The following is a 16,875-nucleotide window of genomic DNA, read 5'->3' on the forward strand; positions in this document are numbered from 1 at the left end:
TTTATTCATCTCGATTTCTGAAGGGTCAGAGATATATTTAAAAGCTTTTTTTACTATCAAGCTTGTTTTATTCGATTGTGTTTACTTTAATTCAGTGAGAAACATATTTTATTCAGTTCAGTGTTTTGAAGACATTTTTAACCGTTTATTCTAAATAGATTTATGCTGTGGTCACACCAGACGTGCCATGTGCAAATAAATCACGCTATTCTTGCGTAAATAAACGATTGAAAATTTTCAGTTTACTCGCTTCATTTGCGCGTCAGATTTAAATGGAAAGCCAAATGGTTCAAATATATGTGAATTTAACACGTGAAATACATGTACTTCATGTTTATTTTACACATACTTTACACATACTTTAAGTTTACTTTTAGGGCCATGAAATCCCCCGTCTCAACAGGGTGGTTTCACACCTTTAGTTTGAAAAAAGTCAGGAAAGTGAGTCCAGCTTTGTTTAGGTGGCAGTGTCGAATGAGTTAGTTAGGACTTGTTTGTAGTGTTATGAACGTTTGGGCTAATTGTAGATGAGTTTTGAAGCAACCCGTAACATTTTAATAATATTTTGTCAAATTGAACGAAATGACTCGAAAAAAGATTTGCTCAAAGGTCACAGTCAGTAAAATGATCTGAACTTCCCATCACTACTTATTACGTGTGAATAGCGCAAATTATTCAGGCGTGCCACATCTGGTCCGAACAAAGTATAACAGAATGTTACATAGTCCTTACAAAGGGACAATAAAAAAATAATATTAAACGCACTTATTTATGTACAAATTAATCTTTTAATTTCACTTTATTAAAGTCCACATGAACCTGAAGCTGCGACCGTTATTTCTTTTCGTATTGTGACGCAGTTCCTAGAGAAACAGAATTTTTTATTTTTTTTATATAAATTTTATTTTTATAATTTTTTAGGGGTTTTCACCTTTATTTGGACAGGACAGTGGAGATTTTACAGACAGGAAAGTGTGGGGAGCGGATACAGGGGAAGGATCGGCAAAAGACCTCGAGCCGGGAATCAAACTCGGGTCGCCGTGTGCACCTCGGTGCTATGTGTTGACGCCCTAACCACTAGACTATTGGCGCCGACGAGAAACAGAATATTAAATGAGAAAACAGTGGGCGTGGCTTGTTTATTTTTACTGCAAGCTGATTGGATGTAGTAAAGTAGTCATTTCATACAGAAAGATTGGGAAAAGGCTTTTAGAAGAGTTATTACAACCTAAAACAGGTCGCACACCAAAAGCGCACACGGCGTACACGTGACAGTTTAAAGTATTACACGCGCACATTCGCACGATATTTAACATGAAACTAATCAGATGGCAATCTGTGGCGCGGCTGAAATATGAACTGCGTCCTGAGTCGTGGCAGAGCGCCGTCAACTTGCGGCGCCGATATGTGTACCCTGATAGAAACCGATTTTCAGAATTCCAAAATGCATGCCGCTGCGTGGCGCTTCTGGTGTGCGACCTGCCTAACAGACTCCTCCTGCTCACCATTTTTGTTTGTTGTCAAAACTGACAGTCAAAGGGGTGTGGTTAGGTACGTTGGCCACGCCCAATACCTCAAACAGACCAAACCTGAGAATTGAACTGAAAACAAAGAAGTGCATTTTCAGATTTCAATAGTTTTTTTTCTGAATGACATGCACAAAAACTAGCATGTGAGCTAACAAAACAAAATGGTTAGTTTTGATTTCATTTGTATGTTAAAACTTGGGACTTTACATAAATTCCTATTAACAACATTTAATGAGATCTACCTCGTCCATTTTGTATAGCATTTACCCACTGTTCTCTTTTTCTCTTTCATTCTCTCTCCCAGCATGACCTTTCATTCACCGCACTTAAAAAAAAAGGGCACCTGATTCAGGAGTGGCTGATTTTGTTTGTTTGTTTGTTTGTGTGTGTGCAGCTCAAGCCCATGAGAGAATGATGAGCCCCACTGGGCCCAGTCCCAATCCCAACATCCCATCAGAGTACTGCTCCACCATACCGCCCATGCAGCAGGCCCGCGCCGCCGGGACTCTCAACTCTCCCCCACCCACCGTCATGGTCCCCGTGTCTGTCCTCAAACACCCCGGTAATGACGGTACGCACTGCACTCTGAGCCAGAGCTATAGAGACCATAAAACAAAGTGACTTCCACTTAATGTAATGCATTCATGACTGGAAGAGTGGCCCAATTTGCTTGTTTTCCAAATTATATAGTCTGCTGCAAGACTAGGTCAGCTGTTACGCTGATCAAAGTGACAAACAGTTGAAGTCAAAATTATAAGACCTCCTGTTAAATTTGAAATAGTTTATAATATTTCCTCAATTTATGTTTAAGAAAGATTTTTTCAACACATTTATGAACATAATAGTTTAAAAACTCATTTCTAATAATTGATTTATTTTATCTTTGCCATGATGACAGCATATAATCAGAAATGGAAAGTAACGAAGTACAAATACTTTATTACTGTACCTAACCAGTTAAACTCCTGACGTCATCGACTTTCGCTTTCAGATTTAAAGTGCTAGCATTGCACCAGACCCTCGTAAGTGGTGTCGTTTGAAACTGTAGAATCTATATTGTATGCATATATGCATCACTTTGGTTTTTATTCTACTGTATTTAGTTATTTACACTTAAATACACAGTATTTTGGATATCCGAGCTGGGTATTTTACATTGGTTCATTTTCATATTTTTTTATATGACGCATGTACAAGTTATAGCTCAAATGAAAGCTCTTGCCGGTGCTCATACAGTTCTAGTATTCTTTTTACTGAATTATATTCACATGTCAAACAGTTGCTGAATGAATCGTGGTGTTTCCATGGCGCAGAAGTGTAAACAATACATTTATGATCAATAAGCAGCCCCAGATAGCACAGACAGCTGTCATCTCTTACCTTATGCTGTGCGCTTCAGGGCCATTCTCCTCTGTTTTTGAGGTGATGTGCATAAGTAATCTTTTTATATGTCTGACGTGGTCCAAACACAGTGAATTATGTTTGATCAAACAAAAGAATAGTGAAATATGAAACAATGATCGCTCCCTGTGGCTTGTACAGCACCTCTCATCAGTTGGAACACGATAACTTTAGCATAGATTATGGTGGAGACATTTTTCTTTTTTCCTATGATTACAGACATGTTCAGGAACCACCAACATTAATTACAGCACGCTAGACCACACACAACCTAAAACGTACACTTTCAAATTTGAGTTTATAAAAAAAAAAAATACAAAAAGCGCCTCTTTTTTTAGGTGTTTATTATAACACAGGCAGCATATACAGTTATTTTAAACACTTTCAATAGTGTTTTATGAAAATTCAAAGGGTTTTCTTTAAAATGATACCACATTTTTGCATTTACACCTCTGCATGTGGATTTGGGAAGCTTTTAAATTTGGGTAGACAAAATCCAGGCGGAAATCCCCAAATAGCAGCAGAGTTTAAGTGGTTAAGTAGATGTTTCTGGCATCAGTACTAATTTTTGACAACTTTTTACATTTTTACACAAATATCTGTATTTTCTACTCCTTAACTTTTTAAAGCAGGCTCGTTAGTTTTGTTTTCATGTGTTTGGTGGCGCGATCTATATTATTTCTTGTCATTTCGCAATTTGAGTGCCTTTTTGAAGCAGTCAGTCTATTTTCATTATTGCTCACATGCGTGCTGCACTGCGTGGCTTTTTCAACCAAGGCTATCACGCGGCGTATAGGCTAGTTCATGAAGATTACTATGAGAAAGGCAAGGATGACTAAGCAGATGAGACGACAAATTTAACATGACTGATGATGCCCTGTTTACACGGTAATAAGACCAGATCACAGCTAAACAAGAGAGACACGTTCCTGGGGTCTGTTCTTCGTTCCTCGCTTATGCCGAGTTCAGACTGCATGATTTTCAAAGTAGTCATGTCTCAGATGTTTTCACACTGCATGACTATCTGGGCTAGCGTTTTGTCGCTGCTTTGTTTACACTGCAAGATGTATCGGCGACAGAGGCTTTCACATTGCATGACTTTACAATAGGAAGAATCGCCGACAACTTCATCCAAACTACGTCTCACAGCCAAAAACATGTAGAATATCTTTTGTTATTAACTACATTACGAGAAAGAAGCCTTTAACGGGGTAGAAATGTACATGTTTGCATGTACATGGGTCACCTGGGTTGAAGGGAATTAGCAATTTCTCCTCAACTTTCTTTTTTAACTTTCTGTATGACATCATCAAACAGACACGGGTGCTCCTGTCAAACCTCCACTAGTTTTTCCTCCATTTCTTGGGTCCAAATAAACCCAAATGAGTGCTTTTAACTTCTCCCTCAACCTCCCGCTCTCCTGCAGACACACACACACACACACACACACACACACACACACACACAAGTAAATGCTGCTCTCTCATTGGCTGTAGGTGATCGCTGATGTTATTTTCAGTCAGAACTCATTTCACATGGCATTATTTGAATCATCGACAGGTCCAGATATTCAGCACGCCAAATATCTCACAGGCATCGGCGACTCATCAGCGACTCTCTCAGATCGCATCTTTGATGTTTGTTTATACTGTGTGATCGTCACTCGCGTGCATGAGCACCAATTTGCCTGTTATGTCAGGCATTTGTCGGCGAGTCAAAATCGGGGCTAAAACCATGCAGTCTGAACTCAGCATTAAATCATCTAAGCTGAATTGGCAGATCCTGGATCTTTTAATCTTGATAACTGATCTTTGGCTACTTTGGTTCTTCAAACAAGTTCGCAAATCAGATTAAAATGTCTGGATGAACTGATCTGAGATCGCTGCATGTGTTGTAAAGGACAGGTCTATCGATCCTCGAAATCATGATCAGCTAGTTTTTTTACTCGCTGAAGACAAAACTGAAGGAAAAATGCCCCAAGAACATACTGGAACTGAAGACAGTTGTGACTTGTCATTCTAAGCTCATTCTAAGCTCTTTGGCCTAGGCGACATCTAATGTAAATGTCTTTGTGCTTGATTCAGATTGATATAAAGTTTCCTCTTTTTTTTATCCTGTTTTGCTATGGTTAATGAGAGAAAAGTTGCACTTATTTTGAAAATAAGTAATTATTAGAGATGTAACGGTATCAGAATTTCACGGTACGGTAATACCTCGGTATGAATGTCACGGTACGGTATTTATTGAATCATTTACAGGAAAAAACAAAACTTATTAAAATACTCCAAAAAAGTGCCAAAAGTGTCAATGACATACAAATTAGCCATCTATCTGTAAGCTTTGAAACAGGAACTTCAATTTTAATAACAAAAAAATATTAAACCATGTAAAAAAATTAAGTTTCAATTTAGTATTGTTGAAAACTCATCACATTCAACATTTAATCACTCACTCACTTAGATAGAGATGGGTTTAAAGGAAAATTATCATATAAATATAATCTGGTAAAAGCTGGTATCTCTGGGTATTTACAATGTCCCCTGCAACAGAAAAAACCCTCTCATTTGGGACTGAGGTTTCTGGGACAAGAGGGATATGACTTGGCCCAGGTTGACAGCAGTGGGTAACGTTGTGCATTGTCTTTCCCCCACTTGAGAGGACAAACCATGAGTGAGATAGAGGTCTCATGTCTGCATCAATCTGAACAGTGTGCTGTGTTTCTGCAGTCCCCATGACTGATTATTAGTCGTATTCCCCAACTTGCAGGCACGTGCACACACAGGGCTCAACCTGTGCAGTGCACATGCCCTTTTTAGTCTTGGATAGAAAGTGCCCTTCCAAAATGATCAAAAGTGCCCCCGCGACGCGACATACCCAGCTGATAAGAACTCGCGCGACAACACCGCTATTCAGTACGCGCGCGGCGACAACACCCGCTTTAGAGTTTTCCAGCTCTTTTTGATCCCCGCTTCTAGCAGCACACTCCATTTCCGCATTACTGGATCTGTAGCGACAACAGACCGCAAGGGATGATGGTCAAGCATGGGCTGATGGGAATTGTAGTTTTCGCTACCTCCCGTTCGCTTCATTCGCCTGAGCAAATTTTCTCAGAAGACCTATAGTTTTACCGAGTCATGCGACTACGGTAATATCGAAAATAATTAATATTGCGGTATGACGGTATTTACAATACCGTTACATCCCTAGTAATTATATATGGTACTGGATTTATGCATAATAAGCTGTACTTCTTGCTGTCATGTCGATGTCATAATAGTAACTAGGGGTCCGACGGGTCACAAAATTGTTGGTTTTGTATCAGTGGTTATGTGGTGTATTTTTTTTTATTTGAATCTGTTTACATTGTAAACGAAATACCCTTTTATAACACATAAAGTCAGCAGGAATCAGAAGCTGTGCCCTTTTTTTCCGTATTGTGATGCAGTTCCTAGAGAAACTGAATATTAATTGAGAAAACAGTGGGTGTGGCTTTTTTTATACTGCAAACTGATTGGATGTAGTAAAGTAGCCATTTCTTTCAGAAAGATCGGGAAATGGTTTGGGGAGAGTTTTTACAACCCAACAGACTCCTCCTCCTCCTCACCATTTCTGTTTGTTGTCAAAACTGATAGCTAGAGGGGTGTGGTTAAGTATGTTAGCCACACCCAAAACTTTAGATATACCTAATTTAAGAATTTAACTGAAAACAAACAGGAAGTGCATTTTCAGATTTAGATTAAAGATTACAAGAGCAAATCTTTTTTTTTTTTTGGTCTTAATGACATGTGCAGATGAATTGTTCACCACAAAACTAGCAACGTGAGCTAACAAAATCAATATGGTTACTTTTGATTTCATTTTAAACAGTCTGGTATCTAGATGTAATCGTAGAAAGATCCACATCATTCCATAGTTCAAGCTAAGTTTATATAGTACATCATTTGCAGGCTGATCCTAATGAAGCTGTTGTTTTGTCTTTTTGTTGTTGCTGTTGTAGGTTTTCCACGCGAGCAGAAGCATGTGTGGTTTGCCGATGGCATCCTGCCGAACGGTGAGGTAGCCGACACGACCAAACTCTCTGTGCAAACACGAAGATCTTCTCAGGAGTCGAGCCCAGTAACGCCAGACCCGCCGGCGGTGAGACTGCTAAATCCTCTTAACCGATGCTGCAGATAACTGATGATGACAATTGAAGGCCTTCATTGATTTGCTGCCTTTTCAGCCTGACGATAAGTTTCCGGATGAGCGTGAGGAGAGTGTTGGAGGCAGATCTGACAGCCCTGTGGAGGCGAGCCGTCCACCCGTCAGAGGCCCGTGGGATTACGGTCTGCTGTGCGGCGTGGGCAACTGTGTGCAGAGAGATGCCAGTCTGGTGCCAGAGGATGATGACGGTCTGCCGCCACTTCTCATTATCACCGGAGAGGAGGAAGAAGGGGGTAATGGCTTGTTATGTCTCCATGAAAGCTTGAAAAAAGAAACATTTTAATAATCTGTAGGGAGTTCATGAATCTGGGAGTTGGTACCAAAATAATTCCTAACCTACATTTGTTCTGCTGTATGTTTACATCTTTACAAGCTCTATTTTAACGATCTAGGCACAAAGTCTAAAGCTTGTGGCGCTAAAGCATTAAGGACGTGTCCGAATCCATGTTTGCTATTTTAAGGACGGACAAATCCGACATGGTCTAACATGGTTGTGCTTAATCTCTTAATGAGTTATAGGTGTGTTTAGGAATAAACCAATCAGAGTCTCATCTCCCATTCCCTTTAAGAGTCAGTTTTGTCGCACCATGGTGTATTTACTATTTACATGGTGGACTTTGTAAGTGGAAAACCTGAAGAATTCACTAACGAGAAAACAGTTAAACAGAGCATCTGCAGCACCAGGATAAAGAACGAGCCTCCTCCATTCAGCCTTTTTACTTTCTCTCTACTTTACGAAAGACTAAAAGTACAGTAGGTAAACAGTGTTATATGCACTCCACTGAAGACATCCGTTAGCCAACATATTTAATTTAGTTTAAGGTCAAAGATTTGTTTCAAAACTTTTTTTTTTTTTCCTTAATTCAGTTTTTTATTTCCAAAAATGAAATCATATAATTTTTAAAATCACATATAAAAATACTTTTAACAGATATTACCCCATTTATATCCCCCATCCCCTCACCCTGTTATAAGCACATCAGGAAACACCAAGCGGCAACCTCTCACTCTCCTTCGGGAAGCCAATACGGAAGTAACTGAAACTGCAATTAATCGAAATTCCGCTAGTCCTGGCTCCATAACAGAGCAAATTTCATTTGAGCCCACTGCTAAAATAGCCAACTCTACTGCAGGAAAAAAGGTGTTTACAGCCTGGTGCAAAGAACGATTTTGGTTCATATAGCTAATATTACCCTTCATGACAACTGTGAGGGGGGTGAATTTTTTTATAACTCATCCGTTTCCTTTATATTAGGTTATATTAAGTTTGCATAATTAAGGGCGTGGCCACTTGAGTGACAGCTAGGTCTCGCTGGTCTCGGTCACTTCACCACTAATTCCGTCTGATTAGCTGCTGAACACGGCATATTCATCATATTTCTGTGTTTAATGTTTTTTTTTACACAGTCAGTTGCCTTTTGGAATTATTTCCTACAATTATCAGATGATATGTCATGCTGTGTGCACTTAATTGTGCTCACAAACCATTCACATGGCCTCCGTTTCCCATGTGAGTGAAGTTATTTACTTATATACCATCTCTATAAACAGTCTTCTGGAGCATTATCATACAGTGTTGTGCTGGATTTCATCAATAGTCTTGCATTTACTGACACAGACTATATCTAAGTGTTACATGTTCAAACACATAAGTGTTTGGAAGTAATTCGCGTTTTCCTCCTGTTGATAAACATTATAAGAACGATGTTTAGTTGCTCAGTGTATTACAGCAGTGTTTTTAAAAGTCTAAACACTTTATTGATTTAGTGTATAGCCAAGCACATGTGGTCAGAACACAAGCGAGTCGCAGGTAATAAAGTATTAAGCATTAGAGATGCGCGGATGGCGGTTACAGCCGCGGATCGGGCGGATGACGAGACGAAAAATAATATTTTAATTAAATTTGGGCGGGTGGTGGGCGGTTGTACTGTTTTTGTACACATAGCTGGCGCACCAACGAAAAAGCCTAGGACTGACTTCACAGAATGAGAGGAGGAATCGGATACACTAATTCTGGATGAAGTACAGAAGTCTTCCTCTACAAAATTAAGAATAGACGGATCAGCAGAGGGAAATCTACTTTCCTTTTGGGAGAAACAAGGCAGTCATTCCCACGTCTACAGCACCTTGCCAAGAGAATTCTATGCATTCCAGCAACAAGTGCTGCGAGCGAGCGCTCCTTCAGTGCAGCAGGGCGCATTAGAGGCCAGGCGCTCTCGTCTGAATGTTGAAATGATGTGTCAAAATGCGTTTTCTATTAGGCTACTATAATAAAAAAAATGTACAGTACAGTGCGTTTCATTTAGGCTATTTATTTATTTATTTTTGTCCCTGTGCACCGATTGGAGACGGAGTTCACTGCTGATATTCTGAGAGCTTTATAGGGTGCTTCTCATTTCTTATTTGTGTATCCTCATTTCCTTCCCTTGCTTTCTTTCCTCATCTTTCCACCCCTATCGGATGCGAGGGAAGGACGCAAAAAAAAACTCAAGGACCGAGGAATCGAATCAAGTGAAAAGACACGTCCTCGTATTGTTTAGCGTCACTTCAAAGCGTCAATTAATGCTGGATTTGACTTGCACGTTTGGATTAACTGCATGTCATTAAAGTCATTCTCTATTTTCTAATAATCAATAAAGAAACATTCATTTAATAATAAAAAGGAATAAGCCATTCAAATAAAGAGCTCAGTCAGCAGATGGCGGGCGGGTGCGGTTTTAAAAATTGGTCAAAAATGTTAGTGCGGATGGATGGCGGACGGATGATGAGTTTTATGATGCGGTTGCGGATGAAATAATAGCCCATCCACGCATCTCTATTAAGCGTTCTCCCAAAGTAAAGTCTGTCTAAGCCAGATCCAAGCAAATTGCCAGCAGGTGTCTCTAGCTCCGCTCACTCCCTGCCTCTTTGCGCTTGTTTGGTATCCCGCCGTTTGTGCGATGACGCGCAAACAAAATGTCGACGGTTGGCCATACCTACTTTTAGCTTGTTTTGCAGTGTTCAGAAACCTAACACAGAATAACTGTAGTGTAGACCAAGCTAGGTCGATTAAAATAAAAATTTATTTATTTGTAAATGATATAATCAGTCTGACAAAATTCATGTTTAGAAAATTTAAACTGATATAAACATCCAAAGCTACAATCAACACTGTTTTTTTTTTTAAGTCACCTCATACTTCAGTTTCTTGTCAAATATTGACAAGAGATATCCTTAAGTCTAACATACTAATACTAACATTTAAAAAACTTTATTTTACTTTCATGGGAAGTTTTTAAAATGGTAACGTAATATTTATTCACTTAATATAATATATTTCATAAGAAATCATGAAACAGAATCTAAAACAAACAACAACAACAGCAAAATGCAATCGATGACAATATTAATCTATGTATAAAACTGTATGCTTATTTTTTTTTAAGAATATACAGGCTGCATTTCATTAACTGGAGCTACTGCTGTATTGACTGTTATTCAGTGACCGCACAACAGTGCAGTGAGAGAATTCAGTCGAATGATGATTCTTAATGGTCTTTTTTTCGTGATGTTTAATTATTGATTCTTTCATTTCATAACAGATTTATTGGTCGAGGAACGTCCTGCTGCTTGCCAAATATTGCTGCTGTTGGAGGAAGGAGGTCCACAACCTCTCACCTTTGTGCTCAATGCCAACTTATTGGTGAACGTCAAGATCGTCACATGTATGTTTATTATATTAATGTGATCTGAAGTCTGCAATCGGGTTCATTTTGTTTTGTTTTTTTGAAAAAAGTCATCACTGTCTGTCTGTGCTGTAGATTGTGGCAAGAGGTGCTGGTGTCTGAGCTCTAATGGTCTGCAGGGAGTTGGACAGAAGGAGCTGGTGTTTATAATTGAGTGTCTCCCAGAGGAAAACAGCCTGCCTCGAGACGTATTCAACCTGTATGTTAGCATATACCAAGATGCACAAAAAGGTATGTCCCCAAAAAGTCTTACATTTGTTTATGGAAAGACAAGACACACTCGACAAATTATGTTTGCTGTTTGTTCAAACTACTTGTGTTAAATGAGTTGAAACAATACAGTTCTTTTTTTTTTTTTTTTTTTTTTTTACAATATTTTTATTAAGATGTAACAAAAATGTTACTATATATTTCATCACAATCATATTTACATCTTTGTTTTCAATTTAAAAGAAAAACAACAACAACAACAAAAATAATACGGAAAAAAATATATAGAAAAAAAGGAAAAAATAGGGGAGCACAGGATGTTTCAGTTAGTATCAAATTATTCTATGGCCTTAGTTGCCATCCATTATAGCAGTGGTCACCAAACTTGTTCCTGGAGGGCCGGTGTCCTGCAGATTTTCGCTACAACCCTAATCAAACACACCTGAACAAGCTAATCAAGGTCTTACTAGGTATACTTGAAACACCCAGGCAGGTGTGTTGAAGCAAGTTGGAGCTAAACCCTGCAGGGACACCGGCCCTCTAGGACCAGGATTGGTGACCCCTGCATTATAGCATCAATTCACCTTGGGAATGACAGACACAAGTCCTGCAGAGTCCTTCAACCCAAGCCTGAAAAGCCCACTCAGAGCCCAATAAAAACAATTCAAAATTGTAAATTGTAATAAGCATTTTTTTCCCAATGTGCATCACTAAATGTACAATTTAGCTCTTTACTCCAAACTGTTTTAAGAGCAGAATAGAAACTACACCCCATCTTTTCCCCTAAGGATTTATAATACACTAAAACTTTGTGCCCTCTGCCATAAGCTCTAAGAATTACTGATAAATAGCAGTCCTCCTCTGGAGCTTGACTACCTGTCTTAAAAGTAGTATTTAATAGATGCTTAATCTGTAAATATCTCCAAAACTGATTTTTGTTGGGTTTACTTGATAAAAGATTGTCATTTTCAAAAAGATCCCCTAACCCACAGGTGTCAAACTCAGTTCCAAAAGGGCCGCAGCTCTGCACAGTTTAGTTCCAACCCTAATTAAACACACCTGATCAAGCTAATTGAGTCCTTCAGGCTTGTTTGAAACCTACAGGTAAGTGTGTTGGAGCAGGGTTGGAACTAAACTGTGCAGAGCTTCGGCCCTCCAGGAATTGAGTTTGACACCCCTGCCCTAACCCAAAAATACCATTCTCTATCCATTCCTTCCTAAGAAAATTCGATTTTTCGATGCACAGTGTGGGATCAGCCAAATACTTGAGATTGTGCTCAGAAATGGGTTAAACGTTAATGTTTTCGCTATTCTTTTCCATACTGATTGAACATGTGATAGCATTGCAATATTTTAAGCAGAACTGTTCTATTACTATGCTAATTAAACCTTCACACTCTGCTCTTACAAGTGGAATGTGCAATCAATGAAGAGTGGCCACCAGGCTGCACAGATTTAGCCATCACACCTCCAACACTAAATTGGCCAGTGTTTCAGTTTCATTGTCCAGCCACTGAATATTTTACTCACATAAATATGAAGTTCTTAGGTAAAGATATGTTATCTTTCACACAAAAGAGCAAAACAACATTCAGCATGTGAATGAGCAGTGTTTTTGTAGCTTATCTGGTTTCTCCTTTGTCCTGCCACAGGGAAGTTCATCGAGCATCTTGGCAATGTGACATTCACGGATAGTTTCTTGGGTAGTAAAGACCACGGGGGCGTCCTGTTCTTCACGGCTACCTTTCAGCCGCTGGAGGGTCTCGCTCTGCCACAGGTCTCCTTCCTCTGTGGAGTTTTGATTCAGAAGTTAGAGGTTCCCTGGGCTAAAGTCTTTCCCCTCCGACTGCTGCTGGCTCTGGGGGCAAAATATAGTGGTGAGCATTCCTATAAAACGTCCTTTAGTACAGTAGTGAAGAAAGCATTGTTGTAGATGAATATTACAGTTATTATTAAAGGTCCTGTCAAGTGCTTTGATGTGCATTTAAATTCGATGTTTGGCGATTGTCGATGATCTCAACTGAAACATGAAGACAGGGTGGGACATAGTGTAGCTCCTCCCCTTTTAAAAATGTAGCCTATAACATTTTGTTTTATCAGCGCTCTGCCAGTGAGAGTGGTTGGCTGCGTCAGAAACCGCATACTTCCATACTATATAGTACGCCAAAATCAGTATGCGAGCCGAGTAGTATGTCCGAATTCATAGAATTCGAAAATCAGTAGGCGAAAAGTACCCGGATGACTTACTACTTCTGGCGAGATTCCGGAGTGCGCATCCCATGCATGCTGCGCTATCCCATGATGCCCCGCGAGCGAATTCATGAATGGAAGTAAAGCGACGCAACTGACGCACGTAGGTCACGTGACCATGACAAAATGGCGGATGTAGTACGTCCGAATTCCATTCATACTTTTCACATTCACACTGTAAAGAACGTACTTTTCTAACGGCCGAGTAGTACGTTTAAATTCAAATGCAGTACCTACTGAGTAGTAGGCGGTTTCGGACGCAGCCGTTGAGATCAAGCGCATCAAATGAGAAGTGTCTAGAAGGGGGCGGGGCATGTCAGATACCCGAAAGTGTTTGATTGGTCAAGATTTGATGAGAATTATATGGTAACATGAATAATAATTTAGACGAAAGTGACAAACTACAAGCTTTACATGTTTATAAGTTTTATATCTTCTAAGTGGAGATTTTGTCACTGTTTTTGCACTAGCTTAAAGATATCCAAAAAAAACGAACAATACTGATACTAACATCTGAAAAACTTTAATTTCATGGGACCTTTAATATGAGTTTTAGCTTATAATGACGTCCTTCAAGTCATCAGTTGTTGTTGTTGTGTGTGTTTTTCCAGTGTATCCCTGCCCTTTGATGAGCATCCGTTTCCGTGAGTCAGTTTTTAAAGAGACAGGACACACCATCATGAATCTGCTCACAGTATGTGTTCTCAGTTTATTTTTTATTTCAGTTCTCAGTTTATGTGTTATTCAGTGTATTTTTATATAAACATCAACCTGCATTGATTTGTTGTTTTTTTTCTGTTTATTTACGGTTATGAATGGCATTATGTGATCTTGATCTCTGGTCTGTCTAATATTGATGTTGAAAATTCAACCTTTCATTCATTTTCTTGTCGGCTTAGTCCCTTTATTATTCCGGGGTTGCCACAGCGGAATGAACCGCCAACTTATCCAGCAAGTTTTTACGCAACGGATGCCCTTCCAGCCGCAACCCATCTCTGGGAAACATCCACACATACTTACATACATTCACACACACGCTCATACACTACGGACAATTTAGCCTACCCAATTCACCTGTACTGCATGTCTTTGGACTGTGGGGGAAACCGGAGCGGCCGGATGGCAGGGAGAACATGCAAACTCCACACAGAAACGCCAACTGAGCCAAGGTTCGAACCAGTGACCCAGCGATCTTCTTGCTGTGAAGCGACAGTACTACCCACTGCGCCACTGCCTCGCTCAAAATTCAACCTTATTCGCGCATTTTAACATGCATTAAACATTTGTCATGGCATACGAAATCTGTGGCGAGCTTATTTAAATTTTACACCATTTGCTGGATGTTTTTTTATTTTGATCACAGATTTCTGGAGGAAGTGCTCAACACAACAGATGCCTGTTTTTCAATTCATTATAGGTCACAGAAAGTCAGCGAAAGTCAAAAAAACATCAGGGACTTTGACATTTGGCTTAGAGTGGGAACCTTGTAATTTCTTTATTTTATTTTTACTTTATAACCCAACTGTCAGGTTCAGCTCAGGACGGTGAATGAATGAGCTTAGAGGCCTCTCTAGTGTACTTCAGCTCTGAGCCACTCTTCATTTCTCCGAATTAAAGAGCCCTCTTTGCTCCCCGTTCCAATTATAGTCCTTTCAAGCACACTCATGACCACTTTCCTGGACGCAGGCATGGAAAAATGTGTGCCGTCTCTGCAAATTAGCTTGGCTTTGCATCCAAATTGGCCTATTAGTGGTTATTCTACTTTGCAAATAATAAAAAAATAAGATCGTTATTACTATTACATGATCATATGATTATAAAGTACATGTATATTCATGTGATCACTTTCATTTGGGTGAAAATGTGCACCCTGTAAACAACATTTTATATTTAGATTTGCATTTATTCATCAAGCAGATGCTTTTATCCGAAGTGACTCACAAATGAGGATTAAAGAGTAAGTTAGTTTAGCATTTAGTTCTTTATTTATTTTAGTTTAAAAGAAGTTTTCTTTGTAACAGAGTGTTTATAAGAAAGTATCTGGTGGATTTAGAGAGGAAGAGGGAAGATTTTGTTACCTACAGGTGGTTTATTCAGCCCACTCACCTGTGTGAAGCGCACACAGGATTTTACAGTGTTATCCCATTAATATGGAGTGTTTATAGGAAAATATCTGGTGGATTTAGAGAGGAAGAGGGAAGATTTTGTTACCTACAGGTGGTTTATTCAGCCCACTCACCTGTGTGAAGCGCACACAGGATTTTACAGTGTTATCCCATTAATTTGGAGTGTTTATAGGAAAGTATCTGGTGGATTTAGAGAGGAAGAGGGAAGATTTTGTTACCTACAGGTGGTTTATTCAGCCCACTCACCTGTGTGAAGCGCACACAGGATTTTACAGTGTTATCCCTTTAATATGGAATGTTTATAAGAAAGTGTCTGGTGCAATTGGAGAGGGCATCTCCCCTACTGGTGTTTTTTTTTTTTTTTACAGCATTTTATTAAAATATTAGATTTTAATCAGAAATAGATATTATATTATATGTATTGTTTTTTTAAAAGCTCCACCTGATGAATAAATACTAATGATTCAACTTTAAAAATCCATTGCAGCCTGAAGGTTGGAGGTTTTGTCAAGTGTTAATTTTACATGTTTAAATCTTTTATGATTTTAACAGGATCTGAGGAACTACCAGTACAGTTTACCTGTGGTGGAAAGTCTTCGGGTGCACATGGAGATGGGAAACAGCTACATCGAAATTCCCAAATCCAGGTTTAACGAGGTCAGAGTCACTTTGCGTTGTGGAGCTGTCAGGCGGTTGTCGTTGTCTTGTAGAGTTCATTGTTCCATTTTGGCTATTGTAGATGCTGAAGGTGGTGAACTCCTCCAATGAACACGTCATCAGTTTTGGTGCCTGTTTCAGCACTGAGGCCGATTCTCACTTGGTTTGCATTCAGAACGAGGACGGAAGTTACCAGACAAGCGCTAACAGCATACCAGGAAAAACCAGGAGAGGTTTGTCGAGACGCTGCTATTAGATCTGGATGATATGGACTCTTTTCATATGATGTAATGGTCATCAGCAACTTAAATCCTCACAGGTTTTTAATCTATTGATTAAAAAAATGAACAGCTATACTTTGTAGTAGTGTTGTCATGATACTGGAATTTTAGTACCAATTGGTACTGAAATTTAAAAAAAATGTCGATTCCTGCTAACATTTGGGCGCTGTTGAGCCACTGATTGGCCGTTTTGTTTAAGTATAATGTAATTTCTGTGAACAATGGCCAATCAGCTTTGTTTAAGAAAGCGCTCAACATCAATTAAATGTTAGCGGGAAATTGGCGTTTTTAAAACTCAAATTAAAAAACTAGTTGTTGTTTATGAGAGGGTTTCTAATGCAGTGTATATGGACGGGACTGTAAATTTATTTATTTATTTTTTCTAGCTGCTGTTATTACACTTTTTTTTTTTAAGTCGTCAAAACTCTATCATGAAGTTTTGCTTAACATGTGTTTATTAAGTTTTACAAGGTTTTACTGTAAATTAAGTCTC

General features: G+C 39.1%; 1 protein-coding gene across 8 annotated transcripts in view; it reads left to right on the forward strand.

The window, feature by feature from the left end:
- The window catches only part of zfyve16 (zinc finger, FYVE domain containing 16), a 270,886-nt gene that overhangs the window by 24,109 nt on the left and 229,902 nt on the right, over positions 1–16,875 (forward strand). For 3 of the 8 annotated variants that reach the window (XM_087269947.1, XM_087269946.1, XM_087269950.1), the window contains 9 exons: positions 1,924–2,100; positions 6,928–7,067; positions 7,153–7,366; positions 10,715–10,837; positions 10,934–11,089; positions 12,721–12,945; positions 13,930–14,012; positions 15,997–16,101; positions 16,184–16,334. In XM_087269947.1, the coding sequence (XP_087126073.1) occupies positions 1,924–2,100; positions 6,928–7,067; positions 7,153–7,366; positions 10,715–10,837; positions 10,934–11,089; positions 12,721–12,945; positions 13,930–14,012; positions 15,997–16,101; positions 16,184–16,334 (1,374 nt within the window). Of the gene's footprint in view, positions 1–1,923; positions 5,110–6,927; positions 7,068–7,152; positions 7,367–10,714; positions 10,838–10,933; positions 11,090–12,720; positions 12,946–13,929; positions 14,415–14,482; positions 14,531–14,630; positions 15,620–15,996; positions 16,102–16,183; positions 16,335–16,875 lie in introns of those variants that run through there. The other 5 variants (XM_087269948.1, XM_087269951.1, XR_015500679.1 and 2 more) reach the window with 4 other exon arrangements.

This window comes from Danio rerio, chromosome 10 (assembly GCF_052040795.2).
Source record: "Danio rerio strain M-AB ecotype USA chromosome 10, GRCz13ab, whole genome shotgun sequence".
Lineage (NCBI taxonomy): Eukaryota > Metazoa > Chordata > Actinopteri > Cypriniformes > Danionidae > Danio > Danio rerio.